The 18324-nt window shown below is 40.4% G+C and overlaps 1 protein-coding gene across 7 annotated transcripts in view; it reads right to left on the bottom strand.

Moving 5' to 3' along the window:
* The window catches only part of NFIX (nuclear factor I X), a 222059-nt gene that overhangs the window by 33940 nt on the left and 169795 nt on the right, over positions 1-18324 (bottom strand). For 5 of the 7 annotated variants that reach the window (XM_075346549.1, XM_075346550.1, XM_075346555.1 and 2 more), the window contains 3 exons: positions 14289-14396; positions 10365-10543; positions 3781-3937 (listed from right to left, as the gene is read on the bottom strand). In XM_075346549.1, coding sequence (XP_075202664.1) covers positions 3781-3937; positions 10365-10543; positions 14289-14396 — 444 coding nt within the window. The remainder of the gene's footprint in view (positions 1-3780; positions 3938-10364; positions 10544-14288; positions 14397-18324) is intronic. The other 2 variants (XM_075346553.1, XM_075346554.1) reach the window with 1 other exon arrangement.

Raw genomic sequence — 18324 nt, 5'->3', positions numbered from 1 at the left:
GTCACATTGTGACCGCTTCTAATGATTTCCTTTGATGTTGCACTGCGACCTTCCGTTACAAACACTTTTAAATGTGTTGATTTTTTTGCCCTTGGTCGCAAGTCTCATGTGACTCACTAGCCCTAGACTTCATTGTATGCGACTGATTTCAGTGCAATATATCTGCCATTTTTTTTTTTGTTTTTTACAACAAAATCCACATCCTCTAAAATTGTTGCAAGATAACACGTCACAGACAAGTTGCACTGATGTTTTTGGCTGCATGAATTGTATCAAAAAAGTGTAGTCAGCTGTGCTATGTGTACAAAAGCGATACTCTTGGCATACATTTGTTATCAAAATTATTCAAACACCTATTGCAAATTATGTTTATTAGCAAAATGTACAAACTTTTTGACAAGGGTCTTTGGTACTTGGTAGAACCCCTTTGGCAGTTTTAACTTGCCACAGATGTGATGCATATCCAAACACCAGCTTCTGGCATTATTCCTAAGGAACATTAGCCCATTGGTCTCCAGTTCACTAATATTTTGGGGTTTGTAGTGGCAAACACCTTCTTCAAGTCACACCAAAGATTTTCTTTGAGGTTTAAGTCAGGCAATTGTGATGGACTTATTAAAGTTAAAAATAAACCTTGTAGGACTTCAAGGCATGTTTAAGATTATTGCTGTGTTGGAAGGTTCAATGATGCCCAAGCTTCTTCAAACAATACATGACGTATTCTTTTAGAATTTTCTTATACTTGGTTGAATCCAACTTGCCTCCCACAAGCCGCAAGATTTCAGTTTAAGAGGAAGCAAAGCATCACCAAGCCACCACCGTGCTTCACTGTAGGCATCAACAAGCCCTCACCATGATTCAATGTAGGCTTCACCAATCCACCACTGTGCTTCACTGTAGTCATCACTGAGCACTAGTCAGTAGTCATGAAGTTTTTGACCACCTGCCTTACTGATGACAGCTTCCTTCCTTCCCGGTAGTGTAGACAATGTTCTTTAAAATGTGAACTTGTGAACTCTGCTTCCATCTGTATGTTTAGGAACATTCAAAGCTTTTTTTATGTTTTTGCATCATTATATGTGTATTTCTGTACTTTTTGGTCCACTCACTTTACAAGCCAGTAATTTTAGTGAACAGGAGGCTATTGCCCATAAGGAATAGGCTAAGATTCTTCAGGAGAACTGCCAGACGCTGGTGTCACAGTAGCCAGAGGTTAGGCGAGTCATAACAGCCAGAGGGGCAGCTACAGCCAGAGGGGCAGCTACAGCCAGAGGGGCAGCGTGTCATAACAGCCAGAGGGGTTGTGAGTTATAACAACCAGAGGTGCTTTGCTAAGTAATAAAGATGCTTGTCATGAACAGTGAGAATAATTATTAGTCTACTCATTAAAAGTGATATATTATAAGGAATTTGTGGAAACAAGTTATATTAGTTGAGGTGAGCTATTTCCATTGTTCTTGTTTGATTGTATTAATATAAACAGCAAAAAGTTTGTAAATTTTGCTAATAAACCAAATTTTCAATTGGTGTCGAATAATTTGGATTGCAAACAACCTATGGATATGTTAGAGTAAGGGGTACTTTACATGCTGCGACATCGCTAGCGATTTCTAGCGATGTCGAGCGCGATAGCTCCCGCCCCCGTCGCTTGTGCGACATTTGGTGTTCGCTGCCGTAGCGAACATTATCGCTACGGCAGCGTCACATGCACATACCTGGTCAGCGACGTTGCTGTGACCGCCGAACAACTCCTACCTCAAGGGGGAGGTGCGTTCAGCATCATAGCGACGTCACTGCGGCGCCACTAAGCGGCCGGCCAATAGAAGCGGAGGGGCGGAAATGAGCGGGACGTAACATCTTGCCCACCTCCTTCCTTCCGCATTGTTTGCTGGGTAATGACTGCAGCAATGTTAGACACATTTTCTGCACAAATCCGCAGTACATCCGCAGCGTGCGCACAGGGCCTTAGTGAGGTTGCAGTTACTTATCTAATTTTGTAGCGGTCTTAGAAGTGAATAGAGAAAGACGTTCACCTCCCCATTCACAACGGTTGTGGGATCTGGGTACTCCTCGTCTGTAAAAAATTATGGGTCTCATAGGTGGGACTCACATCTATAAAACATATATAGCATAAATGTATGTGAGGGGACAACCACTTTCAAAATTTTCATGAAGTCAGCAACCTCAGTCTTTGCATCTGTAACTTCAAGAGGTCATATGTCAGAATAGAAGTGATATTAAAAAAGATGACTTTCATATTCTACTATACACACGAGTGATTAATACATTTAGTTTTTTAGTTATACATTAATAATAATTATTTTTTGATGAGAAAGCAATTGTACATGTGACGATTTCGGTAATTGAAGGATTTTAGTTTCTTTTCTCTTGCTACAACACAGCCCTACAAGTTCTACTTTCTGATTTCTCATTGAAACCCTACCCCATCAATCCATGATTTGGATATCTTGCTATTATACTTTATGAAAGTTGCCATAGAAAACATTTCTGAAAAACTATTGGTTATATAATGGAAGTGAATTATGTCAGTACCTTCCATTTTTAGGTTCATTGTTGTACTGTGTAGTTCAGAATTTTTGTTTGCTTTTATTCCGATACACCATAATCTCACTTGTTGCTCTATCTTATCTCGATTTTTGTAATAAACTTGATATACATCAACTTAGTGCATCTTAAAGAGAACCTGTCTCCAAGCCCAGGTCAAAAATGGCAAGGTTTTACTATTAATTTATTACCACTGTTCCCCTCAATATTCTGCTTTTTACTTTTTTTTTAATTGGTCATAAAGTTCCAGTGATATGGGCCTTTTATTTAGTGCTACTTTTTATGGTCTAAGTGAAAGGTACTCACAAGATAATTATCCAGAGCGACATAAAAGTATACCCAAAAGGATCGTTTGTTCTACACCACCATGGCAAAGACCGTAAGGATTACGCCTCAGAGGGTCATTTGTTCTACGCCACCTTGGAAAAGACTGTAAGGATTGCACCCCAGAGGATTGTTTATTCTATTCCCCTTTGGCAAAGACTGTAAAGATTACGCCCCAGAAGAGCAACTGTTCTATGCCCCTTGTAAAGACAGTAAAGTTTACGCCCCAGAGGATCTCCTCCCCAAAGGAAAGGGAAATTCATTTAATCGTCAGAGTTCCACAAAACAAAGTGAGACTCTGACCCAAAACATGTCACCACAGTCTGCCACAGATGCAAGTCCGTGACAGCCCGCTTGGCAAAGACCGTGAAGATTATGCTCCAGAGGATCGTTTGTTTTATGCCCTCGTATTGACAGTAAAATATTACGCCCCTTAGGATTGTTTGTTCTACACCCCCTTGGCGAAGACTGTAAAGATAACACCCCAGAGGATCATTTGTTCTACACCCCTTTGGCAAAGATTGTAAAAATTACGCCCCAGAGGATCATTTGTTCTACACCCCTTTGGCAAAGACCATAAAGATTAACACTAAATAATAAAGGCCCATATCTCTGAAACTGTATGCTGGATCTCAAAGAAATAAAAAAACAAAATAGTCACGGAAAGAGTTGGGATAAAATAAGAGAAAATCTGCCTACTTTTGACCTGGTAATGACAGGTCCTGATTAAATATGCTACTTCTTCTTTCCATTGTATATCTTTCTGGTACTAAAATTTAGCTTTTCTTTATATTTCTGATTTACCTCATTTTATCAAAACCATTAGAGCAGCTGGAGATAGGGGTTATTTCTTTTTGTGTGTGGGCATTTAAGGTGATTAATTTCACTTACAGGGTGATGCTGGTGCTGACAGTCCTCCTTCTGGGACAATGTTGTTGCTGGTGACAGGTTTTGTGTCTGGCAGGGAAAGGGGGACAGGCCTGGCCACAGGTGCGGGGGGTGGCAGCAAAAAGGAACCCGACATTTTCCCCTGGGCCCCGCTGCTGGGCTGCGGACAACATAAATAACAAAACGAGAGTAAACGGAGCTCATGATGGCCCCTCGCCCGCACAGTCCCTAATTCATCCTATGCCCAAAAACTGCGGGAAGCCGTGGGAACAAAAATGTAAAAACGTGAAATAAAAAAAAATTATATAGAAAATATTTTTTTTTCTTTCCCTAGAAATCTAACAATATTCACAAATATCTTCTATATACCCACATTCTGTCATTTCTTCTACAGTAATGAAACCATTTATCAGATCAGTAAACCAAAAGCAGAAAATTAAGTCTGTTTACAAATGAAAATATAGAAAAATAAATGGCAAATAGATGATGGACAACATGAAGCAAGTGGTAAAAAATAAAATAAAATTAAATAATACTGTGATTGAAAAGCGCCACAGGTTTTCTGGTTATGCTGAAGAGCTGACAATCTAGATCTTTGCAATATTTTTTTTTTATTTGGTGAGATTATATACATAAATGTGTAAGTGGAAAATGCTTGGCACAGCACCCCGAGCGCTATAAACTGTATACAAAACAAAATAACAAATTTCCCATACAAGTCATGTATATCATATAAAACAAAGAGAAGAACTAATGATCCATAAAAAGTGTGATAAATGTATAATAAAAGATTTTGGGCAAATGTTTTACAGCTCCTCGTGTGTAACATATTACAGAGCATGCACTTATTTATTTAAATTATAAAAGGGAAATTTCTTTAAGGTTTATGTGAAAAATGACATCTTTTAGACACTAATGTACCTGCCGAGGGTGTTTTTGCTGAAGCGTCTTTTCTGCTGTGTAGTTGGACGTTTTTTTTTTGTAGCGGGGATGTCACCACTTTCTTATTTTAATGATCTGGTCATTTCTTTTAGCTGCTCCACAGCCTTTGAAGCAGTTAAAAGATTTGACAAAAAGGTATTGTGTGCATATACCATAAGCATGATATTAGTTTTACAGTTTGGAATAAATTCGGATGGACAGTTACTGCTGACCACATGACCTAAATGTATTTATCTGCATATGGCTGCTTACACCTGCATTGATTTCCATTGAAAATAAATGTACAGTATATGCATGTCAATGCATTTGAGATAAAGGTATACCGATGTATTCATATATATGTGCAAAAACGGAAAAAACATGAATGTTATATGTACTTTATATGCCAATTTCAGTTTGAACCTGCATCAAAGGGGTTGTCCACTACTAGGACAACTCCTTCTTATTCCACATGTTTCCCCCAGATAAAATAATAAATACTATACTCACCTCCTGTATCGGCGCCCTTCCTTCAGTGTCCGGAATCGCGGTGCCGGGGCTTATTGGGGTTGTGACATCACATGAGGCCTGAGTCCAATCACCACTGGCTTCCTTCTCTCCGCCTTCAGACCAAATGAGTAAATCAACAGAAAGTGACAGCTGCGCACACTTCCTGTTGATTGTTCGTTTGGTCCAAAGGTGGGGAGAAGGAAGCTGGAGGTGATTGGATGTGGGGCTTTCATGATGACACAACTATACCCTACTATCGTACCAGCGCCCTTCCAGCACTGTCTGGAATCGCTTTGCTGGAGTTCACGTGGGGTTGTGACAGCACGCGAGCCCCAACATTCAATCACTACCGGCTCATTTCTCCCTGCCTTCGGTGAGTATTATTGTGACATCATGAAAGCCCCGCATCCGATCACCACCAGTTTATTTCTCCCTGCCTTTGGACTAAACAAACAATCAATGGGAAATGAGCGCTACCGTCACTTCTTGTTGATTAACTCATTTGGTCGGAAAGGCGGGGAGAAAGAAGCCAGCGCTGATTCGGCGTAGTACTCATATCACATCAGAATCTCACGTGAGCCCCGACTCCGCGATCCCGGACACCAATGGAAGGGTGCCGGTACGAGAGATGATGATGGGCTTTATTATTTTACCTTGGGGGAAACGTGGCATAAGAAGGGGTTGTCCTAGTAGTGGGTAACCCCTTTAATTATTTTATTATTTTGCTAATTTCTCATCTTGGTATGATGACTACACTTATAGATGGGAATGATTTATTTATACAGCTTCTATCTTCAATAATTTATCACAAATGTGCAGACAGGTTTATGACATGTATCTAATGGTAGCGTAAACATAGTCTACTGACATTAATATACTTTTATGTATGTGCACATATTGAGCAGAAACTTTGTGTACCAAAATTCAGTATCAGCAAAATTAATTACATTTCTGAAATCTCATGCACACGAGTCTTATTTTTTTCTTGCCAATTTTTTCAGCATTTTTTTCAGTGTTTCACCTATTCAAATGAATCAGAAAAAAAATGCATATTTTACGCAGATTTTTTCCTGCCAAAATGTGCATTTTTGATGCAGAGACTTCTGCTGCAAATACTCAATTTGTGCATATACCCTAAATATGCTGCTGTCATGTGTTGCTAAAATAATGATTTGTAATGAAATACATATGATGCTGACACTATACCGATTTTAGGCTAGAGCTACAAAGCGCCTACATTTTTCAGCAATTTGCCATATAGTGAAACTTAATGTGTTGTGACCCATGATTTGCCACAACACATAAGCCAGAAATCCCAATCTGCTGTTTAGCTTTCATTATGTTTCAATGTATCCGACAAGCTGTATAGCCCTAGCCTTACAGGGCAGTAAAGCAACAGCTAAAATTAACATTTGCATTGACGTCAATCAATATACCATATTTTCTAATGAAATGGTTTTTTTTTTTAAAAAAAAAGAAAAAATGACTCTTATGGGCCAATTCATCAAGGACCTTATGCCGGAAAACTGCCGTTGAAAGGTCACAACTTTTTGTGCAATATATAATTTTGCAAAAATGGTATAATTTTGTTTTTCTTTTTTAGGCCTTGCTTACACGTTAGAATCGGACGGGTGCAATGCGAGAAAATCTTGCATTGCATTGCAATCTGACCAATGTTGTGCAGTGAGGCAGAACAGATCTGTAGTTTTTTTTTTCCATGCTGAATCCGCATGAAATAAAAACTGCATCATGCTGCGATTGGCAACATATATCGGATCACGCGCACCCATATGAGTCTATGGATACATGTGAAAGATCGGACTGCACTGATGTCATCCGAGTGCAGTTCGATATACGCAGAGACAGACAATGGAGAGATGGAGAGATTAAGCTCTCCCTTTTGTCCGTACCTATGATTCAATTCTCGCATGTGAGACAATCGGAGCACAGTAAATGATACTCTGTTCACGCTTGCAGCAGAGTTTGAGCCGAGTGTCATTGGCATATTGCAATTCTCTTGCATTGGATGCAGTACGCTTGTCTGACCCCGGCCCCACGCTAGCTCTAACAACTTGTTTTTGTGTGCCTGACAGATTCACTATAATTTACACCCTAAATGTGGCATAAATTATAGCAGAAAATTTTGTATTGTAAACTTTCTGCTGCTGATGCACAGGCAGCTAATGATGTGCAATTTTATTAGAGGACGTTAAGTTAAAGGGTTATTACCATCTCCAAGATCCTATCCGAATATGTAGTAGGTGTAATAATACGAGGGGCTGCTGATAAGTCTTTGGCTTTGTGATTTTTTTTGTTTCTATGGCAATGAATGTTCCATTACTTGAAAGCCTTATGTATCTAATATAGGTTTTCAAAATTTTGTGTTTGTTGCTTATAGCAACAGTGTTCTCCACATGCGGGAAAATAAAATGGCGTAGTTTAATGCGATAGGCTCCTTTCACATTGCGTTTTTCCCTACGTCCACAGGTCCCGTCGGAGGGTCCGTCCGAACCGCCCCTTCCCCACTCTGCAAAGCGTGTTCCGGACGCATGCGCCCAGCAGGGCCATGCACTGTAATGGAGCGCACTGCGTTAGCGTGTGCTCTGTTTTGTGCCATTTTTGCACATATACAGTTTCTGCCGACGGACACCCGAACGTAGTGGACTACGCTCGGGTGTCCGTCTGCAGAAAACGTATATGTGCAAAAATGGCACAAAACAGAGCACACGCTAACTCAGTGCGCTCCATTAGAGTGAATGGCCCTGCCGGGCGCATGCGTCCGGAACACGCTTTGCAGAGTGGTGATATGTCGCCGACATTGGGGGATCAATGCCCTTCATATTCCACAGTTAAGAATGGAGTTGCTAAATTTAAAATGGGCCACTTTGGCACCAATGATGAAGAATGTCCTTAATGACCGAGAGTTATTGTTGTTCCAGAGGTCGTCGATGCTGTACACAACCTCATACTGGAGAATCGACAAATTTCAGCTAAAGCAATAGCAGGCATCATGGAGATTTCCCGTGAACGTGTTTGTGTCATTATCCATGGACATGAGAAAGCTATCTGCAAAGTGGGTCCCCAAATTTTTGACAACAGATCAGAGAAGCATGCGAGTGAAAACTTCCCGGTACATTTGTCAGCATTTCCAGACTGATAAGAACTTCTTGGATCAACTGGTCACTATGAATGAGACCTGGAATTATTTGTAAGACCCTGAAAACAAAGAGCAGTCAAAAGAGTGGAGGCACAGTGGTTCTGATCCAAAGAAGTTCAGGGTGCAAAAATCAGCCACTAAGGTGATGGCGTCTGTGTTCTGGGATAAGGAGGGCGTGCTGCTAGTGGACTACCTTCAAAATGGTTCCACCATCAATGCAAGGTATTACAATTAACTTTTGGACCAATTGAAGGCAGCTCTGAAGGCCAAAAGGCACGGCAAGCTGTCCAAAGGAATCTTGTTCCTGCAAGACAACGCCTCTGCTCACACTGCACAAGCGACCACGGCAACACTGGCAGAGCTGGGCTTCCAGCTGGTTGACCACCCACCTTATTCACCAGATCTAGCTCTCTCCGACTATCATCTCTTTCCAAACCTGAAGAAACACCTCAAGGGTACCAAGCTTCACACCATTTCTGATGCCATGGCTGCTACGAATGCCTGGTTTGAGGCACAACCGAAATCCTTCTTTTTACTAAGCTTACAAAACTTGGAATACAGATGTAAGAACTGTTTTGACATCAGTGGAGAGTATGTGGAATAAATGTAAAGTTTCATCATCCTATCTCGTTTCTTTCTGGGTGAAACCAAAGACTTATCAGCAGCCCCTCGTAATATTAGCAAATACCTACAATAACAAGTGTAGTATAGTTCTCATGATTAGCTACAACTCTTACCTCATGTGTAGGGCATTGCAGCTTAAGTATCCACAGTTATGACCACTCATACAGTGACAGTTGCTTGTGGTCGTAACCATGCTAAGCTAAGCTACTGCAATTCCCTGCACAAGAGGTAAGTGACATAGCTGATCAAAACAACTATACTACATTTTCTATTTGGAGGTATTTGGTAATATTATTATTATTACACCTACTACATATTGTGATAGGATCTTGTAGATGGGAATAACCCTTTAAGAACTTTATACATTATGTGAAATCTCTACTTGCAGTCCAGCTGGGTAAGTTTTCTCTGTTGGCATGTGTTTTCCCCCTTCCAGACACTGCCATTCACAATTTGGCAGATGATCTAGCCATGTCAACTGTGATTTGGCAGCATGTGGAAGAGAGAGATGTAAGCAGAGAAGGTTCAGAAGAAATCTCCTAGTTGTACAACATTCAGAAACTTCACATTTTAATTTCCAGCAGCAACAAATGTGAATATATTTGCAATGGAGTGATTCAGTGCAAAAGGAAAAAAGGATCAGGAGACTTCGGTAGAGATGAGTGAATCGCTTCACGTGTCCGCAGTATAGGTAAGGGTCTCTGGTTGTGGATAGGACCTGCATCAATTTGCTGACCTTCCGGATTTTTCCATGTGGCACTTGATTCGCTGGCCTGGTGAGACATCACAGGTGGATGACGTGCCAACACAGTAAATCATAAGATGAGCCTGGAATCCCAGAAAGTAAGGAAATGGCGCAGCTCCTGTCCCCGGCCAGAGAGCACTGACCTGGACCATGGACCAGTTGCACAAAGCCTTCCGCTCATCTCTAGAGCTCAGGGATATTTTACAAGGTGTTTGTCTCAATTTTTTTGTGACAGGTCCTATTTAAGAGACATATGTCTTGATGAATTCCCCATAGTTTTATGAATAGTGGAAGGATAAAATAAAAATAAAAACCTTAATTTAGATTACATAGGATTATTAATGTTTCCTTTTATAATAAAAAGAATAATGAAATCTTATTTATCTCATGTCGGGAAAAACTATTTGACACTTAAATGATACAAAATTAAAAAAAATGTTTTATTGGGAATTGTAAAAAAATAAAATGCTTGAGAAATGATTAAAATAACTGCATGTGTGTAGATACTTTTACTGATATTACCTCTTGCCCCTCTTACCTATTGCTTGCACTTGTCATGTACAGAAAATTGGAAGTCTGTATGTGTAAATAACATTCTTAGTAACTTAATAACCAGAGGGTGCTACTCACCTGCCCTGCTCCCTGCCCAGAGGTGTCTGAACAGACAAACTGGACAAACTCTTTGAGGGAGTCCTGGCTATGGTGATGATGATGATAGCGTATTGTTGGGTGGGTAAAGTAAGGGCTGGATTGCTGGATAATGGACGTTGAAGGGAAGTGTATAGTAGATGCTGATGCCCGAGGACTCCCTATAGAGGAAAAAAGATCCATTGCTTAAAGACATAGTATTAAGAAAACAATACCACGTTTATTTGTGATGACATTTGAGGATAACTAATGATTTTTATTATTGACATAAAGGCCGCAATTCATCAAAGCAGCTTCGTCACAATTTCTGTAAACTATTTTGAAAAGCTAGAAAATGTTGACACAACTTGGACTTGTGCAAAAATTTGGCAACTTTCTGGCATTTTAACTTCAATTTCTCCTCGATATGCCAAAATAGATGGAACTGGGTAGACGGGCACATTATGGATGTGAAGTCACAACTCATCCCATTCATGAAGAGCGTTAAATCGTAAACCAATTAGGGGCTGGTGTAAGATTTCTGGCTTACAAAGGTGCAAGAAAGCAGTCAGATGCACCCCTTCATAAATAAGGAGCATCTGACTCCACCACGGCCCCTCATCAAGACCAGTGAGAATACCACCTATCTTGATGAATCGGTGCCATAGTGTTTTTATAGAATCTGTGTGTTTTCTTTCATATACAATGTACAAAAAAGATATATACAGTGCCTACAAGTAGTATTCAACCCCCTGCAGATTTAGCAGGTTTACACATTCGGAATTAACTTGGCATTGTGACATTTGGACTGTAGATCAGCCTGGAAGTGTGAAATGCAGCAAAAAAGAATGTTATTTCTTTTTAAATTGTGAAAAGTTTATTCAGAGGGTCATTTATTATTCAACCCCTCAAACCACAAGAATTCTGTTTGGTTCCCCTAAAGTATTAAGAAGTATTTCAGGCACAAAGAACAATGAGCTTCACATGTTTGGATTAATTATCTCTTTTTCCAGCCTTTTCTGACTAATTAAGACCCTCCCCAAACTTGTGAACAGCACTCATACTTGGTCAACATGGGAAAGACAAAGGAGCATTCCAAGGCCATCAGAGACAAGATCGTGGAGGGTCACAAGGTTGGCAAGGGGTACAAAACCCTTTCCAAGGAGTTGGGCCTACCTGTCTCCACTGTTGGGAGCATCATCCGGAAGTGGAAGGCTTATGGAACTACTGTTAGCCTTCCACGGCCTGGACAGCCTTTGAAAGTTTCCACCCGTGCCGAGGCCAGGCTTGTCCGAAGAGTCAAGGCTAACCCAAGGACAACAAGGAAGGAGCTCCGGGAAGATCTCATGGCAGTGGGGACATTGGTTTCAGTCAATACCATAAGTAACGTACTCCACCGCAATGGTCTCCGTTCCAGACGAGCCCGTAAGGTACCTTTACTTTCAAAGCGTCATGTCAAGGCTCGTCTACAGTTTGCTCATGATCACTTGGAGGACTCTGAGACAGACTGGTTCAAGGTTCTCTGGTCTGATGAGACCAAGATCGAGATCTTTGGTGCCAACCACACACGTGACGTTTGGAGACTGGATGGCACTGCATACGACCCCAAGAATACCATCCCTACAGTCAAGCATGGTGGTGGCAGCATCATGCTGTGGGGCTGTTTCTCAGCCAAGGGGCCTGGCCATCTGGTCCGCATCCATGGGAAGATGGATAGCACGGCCTACCTGGAGATTTTGGCCAAGAACCTCCGCTCCTCCATCAAGGATCTTAAGATGGGTCGTCATTTCATTTTCCAACAAGACAACGACCCAAAGCACACAGCCAAGAAAACCAAGGCCTGGTTCAAGAGGGAAAAAATCAAGGTGTTGCAGTGGCCTAGTCAGTCTCCTGACCTTAACCCAATTGAAAACTTGTGGAAGGAGCTCAAGATTAAAGTCCACATGAGACACCTAAAGAACCTAGATAACTTGGAGAAGATCTGCATGGAGGAGTGGGCCAAGATAACTCCAGAGACCTGTGCCGGCCTGATCAGGTCTTATAAAAGACGATTATTAGCTGTATTTGCAAACAAGGGTTATTCCACAAAATATTAAACCTTGGGGTTGAATAATAATTGACGCACACTTTTATGTTGAAAATGTATTAAAATTTAACTGAGCAACATAACTTGTTGGTTTGTAAGATTTATGCATCTGTTAATAAATCCTGCTCTAGTTTGAAGTTTGCAGGCTCTAACTTATTTGCATCTTATCAAACCTGCTAAATCTGCAGGGGGTTGAATAATACTTGTAGGCATTGTATATGTATATATATATATATTTATATTTATATATTACACTATTATCATGAACCTCCAGGGTGCATATTGCTAATCCCTGCCTAAGCGTCCCTGTATCTAATAGCATACATAAAGAGATCTTTATGAAAGTATTTCTAAAGATCCTTTATGATATGCTAATGAGTGCAGGGACGAGTCGCAAGGGCCTTATTTCCCTCGACTGGTCCACCATCTTAGCATGTTAGCACACCCAGAGGGGGGTGCTAACATCCTACTATTCAATGCTCATTGGCCAGCATCATCGGCAGTAACGCGCGTACCTGTGTCTATTGTCACTGCTTAGGAATGCTGGATTTAGGGTTAGTGAGCATGATCAGAAGTCACTGCACTTTTAATGCTGCTCACTAGACCTCTCTTCAGCTGGGATGCATACATCCCGCTTCATAGTGCACATGACCAAATGTGCTGGGACTTCTGATCATGCGCACTGAGCCTAAACCCGGTGTGGGCGTGTTAATATGCTAAGAGGGCAGACTAGTCGGGGGAACTAATGTCCTTGTGACTATTCCTCGTGCTCATTAGCATATCAAAGGATCTTTAGAAATACTTTTTCTAAAGATCTCTTTATATTTGCTACTAGATACAGGGACAGTTAGGCAGGGATTAACAATATGCACCCTGAGCTGCTCGTGGTTCTGGGTGCATATTGCGCCTGACAGGTTCCCTCTAAGTTATTTAATAGCCGTCAAGTTGGTTTTCCTCAGTTTACAAAAACAAAGAGCCAAACAGTGCACATTTTTTAATGAGCCCCAATTGCACAAATTAATTTTAGCCCCAAATACATTCTTTTAAGTGAAAAAAAAATGCCCCCAGATGTGGATTTTTTAATTTTTTGCAATTTCGTTTTAATTTTCCCCTTCATCCAAGAGACATAACTTTTATTTTACAGTCAACATATCCATATGAGGGCTTGTTTTTCTGATGAGTTGAAGCTTTGAATGGCACTATTCATTTTCACATTCAGTGTATTGGAAAACGGGCCAAAAACAAATTCAAATTGCTGTGAAATTGTGAACAAAATGCAATTATGTGAATACAATTTGCATTTTTTTTTTTTAAATAAAGTGTTGAAATTTTTTTTCTAAAGTTTGAAAAAGAAAAAACCTTAGTGGGTTTGTGTCAGAATTTTCCAATACCCATAATATTTTTACTTGTCCATCGATTAGGCTCTGGTTTTTAAGCGGGAAACTAAGGGTGGGCTACATTTTATATTTCTTTCACTTTTTTTTTTTACGAAGTAGTGGTGACCAAAAAACGCACTTCTGAGGTTTATTGTAATTACAACTTTCTTCTTTTTTTTTTTAAGTCTCCTTGGAGGACTTGAATTTGTAATTGTCCGATTGTTTATACTACATACTACAATACCATTATATTGTAGTAAACAGTTAAAATCATCTCAGTCTTTGAAGCTCAGCATGTGGCTAAACTTTATAAAAATATCAAATCCTGCGATCGATCATGAATAGGGGGAGTTGATTGGCGCCGGCATGCGTGAGCATCAGCACATGTTCTATTTAACCGTCTTTTTCACACAGTGACAGTAAAGTAGTGTGTAAATGGTTGATGGCTGCAAATTTAGGCATTACCTGGTCTTACTCCAGCCAGCACAGGGAGGGGATGATGGGTGAATGCCATGCGAGAAGAGCTGGTCTGGCAGTATTCTAGCTTGCCTGACTTCTTAAGAGATCCAGGGCCTGGAGAGGAAAACATGGGACAAGAAAAGTCAAATATGTTTGTGTTACTATAAATAACAATCTGTCACTGCAAAATTCCTAAAAAAAGTCTTACTACAACAAGAGATAAGGAAAAAAATCAGGTCGTCAATTTAGGGACAATAAGGGAGCTACAGAGAGCCTCACACACCATGCCAGATACATGGTGTGTGAAGCGAAGTGTCAGTGCTGCAAGTGTAGTACTGACAGATCTAATCCACTGCACTGATCAAGTATGAGCACTGCAGTAGTTTACACCGTGTGCAGAATTATTAGGCAAGTTGTATTTTAGAGGATTTTTTTTATTATTGATCAACAACTATGTTCTCAATCAACCCAAAAAACTCAAATATCAAAGCGTAATATTTTTGGAAGTTGGAGTGTTTTTTTTTAGATTTGGCTATCTTAGGAGGATGTCTGTGCAGGTGTTGAGGAGAGCCATAAGATGAAATACTTAATTAACCTCTGGACATAGAGCACTGTGAGAATTGTGTTCAATTAAATCAATTCTCTATACATAAGCCAGTCACTCTTAAGAGGAAGCCAAGATGGCCCCCGATGACATCACAGACCAAACCATCAGCATGGATCCACCAGATGACGTCCCTCCCATCACCATGGTATCATCCACTGAAGTCAGACCCGCCCATCAACAGCAACACGGATCTCCCCATTGGCTAGCCCATGAACTGTCCCACTAAATGGGCATATCTGAACTTGTGTACGCCCCTAGCCTATATCAAGAGGACGCATGCTCTGTACTCGCACTGTTCAGTGCCATTTTTACTGTGACCAAGAAGAGATTTCATATCCGACTGTGTCTGGTGTGAATTCTTTTACACATGCACTTGGTCCATACCAATTCGGCCTGGCAGTAGGCAACTAGTGTTCTCTGGTTAAGAGTTCACCCTAACACAGGTAACTATTACTGTGCAGAATTATTAGGCAGCTTAATAAAAACTAAATATATTCCCATCTCACTTGTTTATTTTCACCAGATAAACCAATATAACTGCACAAAATTTAGAAATAAACATTTCAGACATATACAGTGAGTACGGAAAGTGTTCAGACCCCTTTAAATTTTTCACTCTTTGTTTCATTGCAGCGATTTGGTGAATTCACATAAGTTCATTTTTTTTCTCATTAATGTATACTCTGCACCCCATCCCCTATCTTGACAGAAAAAAACAGAAATGTAGAAATTTTTGCAAACCATTTTTTAACCAAGAAAAACATATCACATCGTCATAAGCATTCAGACCCTTTGATCAGACACTCGTATTTAAGTCACATGCTGTCCATTCCCTTGTGATCCTCCTTTAGATGGTTCTACTCCTTCATTGGAGTCCAGCTGTGTTTAATTAAACTGATAGGACTTGATTTGGAAAGGCACATACCTGTCTATACAAGACCTTACAGACTAAATGAGAATAATGAGGTCAAAGGAACTGCCCAAGGAGCTCAGAGACAGAATTGTGTCAAGGCACAGATCTGGCCAAGGTTACAAAAGAATTTCTGCAGTACTCAAGGTTCCTAAAAGCTCAGTGGCCTCCATAATCCTTACATGGAAGACATTTGGGACCACGAGTACTCTTCCTAGACCTGGCCGTCCAGCCAAACTGATCAATTTTGGGAGAAGAGCCTTTGTGAGAGAGGTAAAGAAGAACCCCAAGATCACTTTGGCTGAGCTCCAGAGATGCAGTAGGGAGATGGGAAAAAGTTCCACAAAGTCAACTATCACTGCAGCGCTCCACCAGTCAGGCCTTTATGGTAGAGTGGCTCGACGGAAGCCTCTCCTCAGTGCAAGACATATAAAATCCTGCATAGAGTTTGCAAAAAAACACATGAAGGACTCCCAGACTATGAGAAATAAGATTCTCTGGTCTGATGAGATGAAGATAGAACTTTTTGGTGATAATTCTAAGAAGTATGTGTGGAGAAAACCAGGCACTGCTCATCACCTGCCCAATACAATCCCCACAGTGAAACATGGTGGTGGCAGCATCATGCTATGGGGGTGTTTTTCAGCTGCAGGGACAGGACGACTGGTTGCAATTGAAGGAAAGATGAATGCGGCCAAATACAGAGTGATACTGGAAGAAACCTCTTCTCGAGTGCTCTCGACCTCAGACTTGGCCGAAGGTTCACCTTCCAACAAGACAATGACCCTAAGCACACAGCTAAAATAATAAAGGAGTGGCTTCAGAACAACTCTGTGACCATTCTTGACTCGCCCAGCCAGAGCCCTGACCTAAACCCAATTGAGCATCTCTGGAGAGACCTGAAAATGGCGATCACCAACGTTCTCCATCCAACCTCACGGAACTGGAGAGGATCTGCAAGGAAGAATGGCAGAGGATCCGCAAATCCAGGGTTGAAAAACTTGTTGCATCATTCCCAAGAAGAGTCATGGCTGTACTAGCTCAAAAGGGAGCTTCTACTCAATACGGAGCAAAGGGACTGAATACTTATGACCATGTGATATTTCAGTTTTTCTTGTTTAAACTTTTTAAAAAAAATTCTACATGTCTGGGGTTTTTTTTCTGTGAAGATGGGGAATGGGAAGCAGGGTGTACATTAGTGAGAAAAAAAAATGAACTTTTTTGAATTTACCAAATGGCTGCAATGAAACAAAAAGTGAAAAATTTAACTAGTCTGAATACTTTCCATACCCACTGTATGTGTTCATTTGAGTTTTATACTTTGGCAGTGAATATTTTAGAAGACCAAATATAATTTTCCTCGTAAATAATTGCAATGTAGTCATAAAAATCGGATGCTTTACAGTTTATATGTATGGGTTCTGATTTTTTATATTTTTGCCCCCTCCTAGACTTTAGTAGACAAGTCTCTTCCAAAATACAGACGAGAGTTATGCATTCTGCATATTATATGTCCATTTGATCTGTGTTAAAAAACTCATCTGAACAACCAAATCTAATAACATTGGTCTGAGTGCTGTCCATGTGAGCTCAGGTCTTTTCAGCACTGAGACTGAATATATGGTGGTGTGAAAATAACCTTAATGAGTACAATTAAAGCACCATTCCATCGTTTATTTTTTTTTATTACACTGCTGGAGTGGTACTTTAAATGCAAGCCTCCTGCCTAATGTCTTATACGCACTTTCTAGCGGCTTCACCCTCTTTTTACCATTGCTCCTTTGAGCTGTGGCAATTTTTGAGATGTCGACAGCTCCAGTGATTCATAAGGTCACAACTCAATGCAAGTCTATGGGAGGCTGTCTCTGGCCTTGTTCTGGCTCTCATAGGTTTGGCTTGAGATCTTATGATCTAACTTCTCACATACTGCCAGTCAAAAGTTACTGTTAAGAGCCTTGGGACCAGAGCGACGTTAGTAAATGGTTAAGATGCTGGAAGGTGAGGATATGATGGGTCAGAGGGCTTAGATGTAAAGCCCCACTCCACTGCTGAGAAAGTGCTTTATGTTCCTGGGAATACTAGCTCTGCAATGTAGTGTGGCCTCTGGTTGTTTTTAGTGGTACTGCAGCACCACCTTCTGTTCAATAATGGTTACTACAGCGTTTTTTTTAAATAAAAAGAAACTACAGTTTTATTAAATAAAAAAATAAAAATTACTTTTTTAGAAAATTACATCTACTTACTGTAATATTATAAAGTTCAGGATATGTTCATTGGTATTATATTCACACTTGCCGAACAAAATCTGTGACCCTCAACTTAAATCTCTTTGCAGTCTACTAGGCTTAGATAATCATTGAGGTAGAACTTTTAACTTTACTAATTCTTTTTTTTATTTTGTTGCATTTATGATATCTCATATATGGCAGATTTCTTACAAATATTTACATTTATGTGTGTGCGGTTGTATTAGCGGCAAGCACATTAATTCTTGCAATACCCTATTTAAATCAACAGTATCAGTT

Source organism: Anomaloglossus baeobatrachus, chromosome 4, assembly GCF_048569485.1.
Source record: "Anomaloglossus baeobatrachus isolate aAnoBae1 chromosome 4, aAnoBae1.hap1, whole genome shotgun sequence".
NCBI classification, from domain to species: domain Eukaryota; kingdom Metazoa; phylum Chordata; class Amphibia; order Anura; family Aromobatidae; genus Anomaloglossus; species Anomaloglossus baeobatrachus.
The sequence above is the reverse complement of the archived record's forward strand: the minus strand, read 5'-3'. Positions and strand labels throughout refer to the sequence as shown.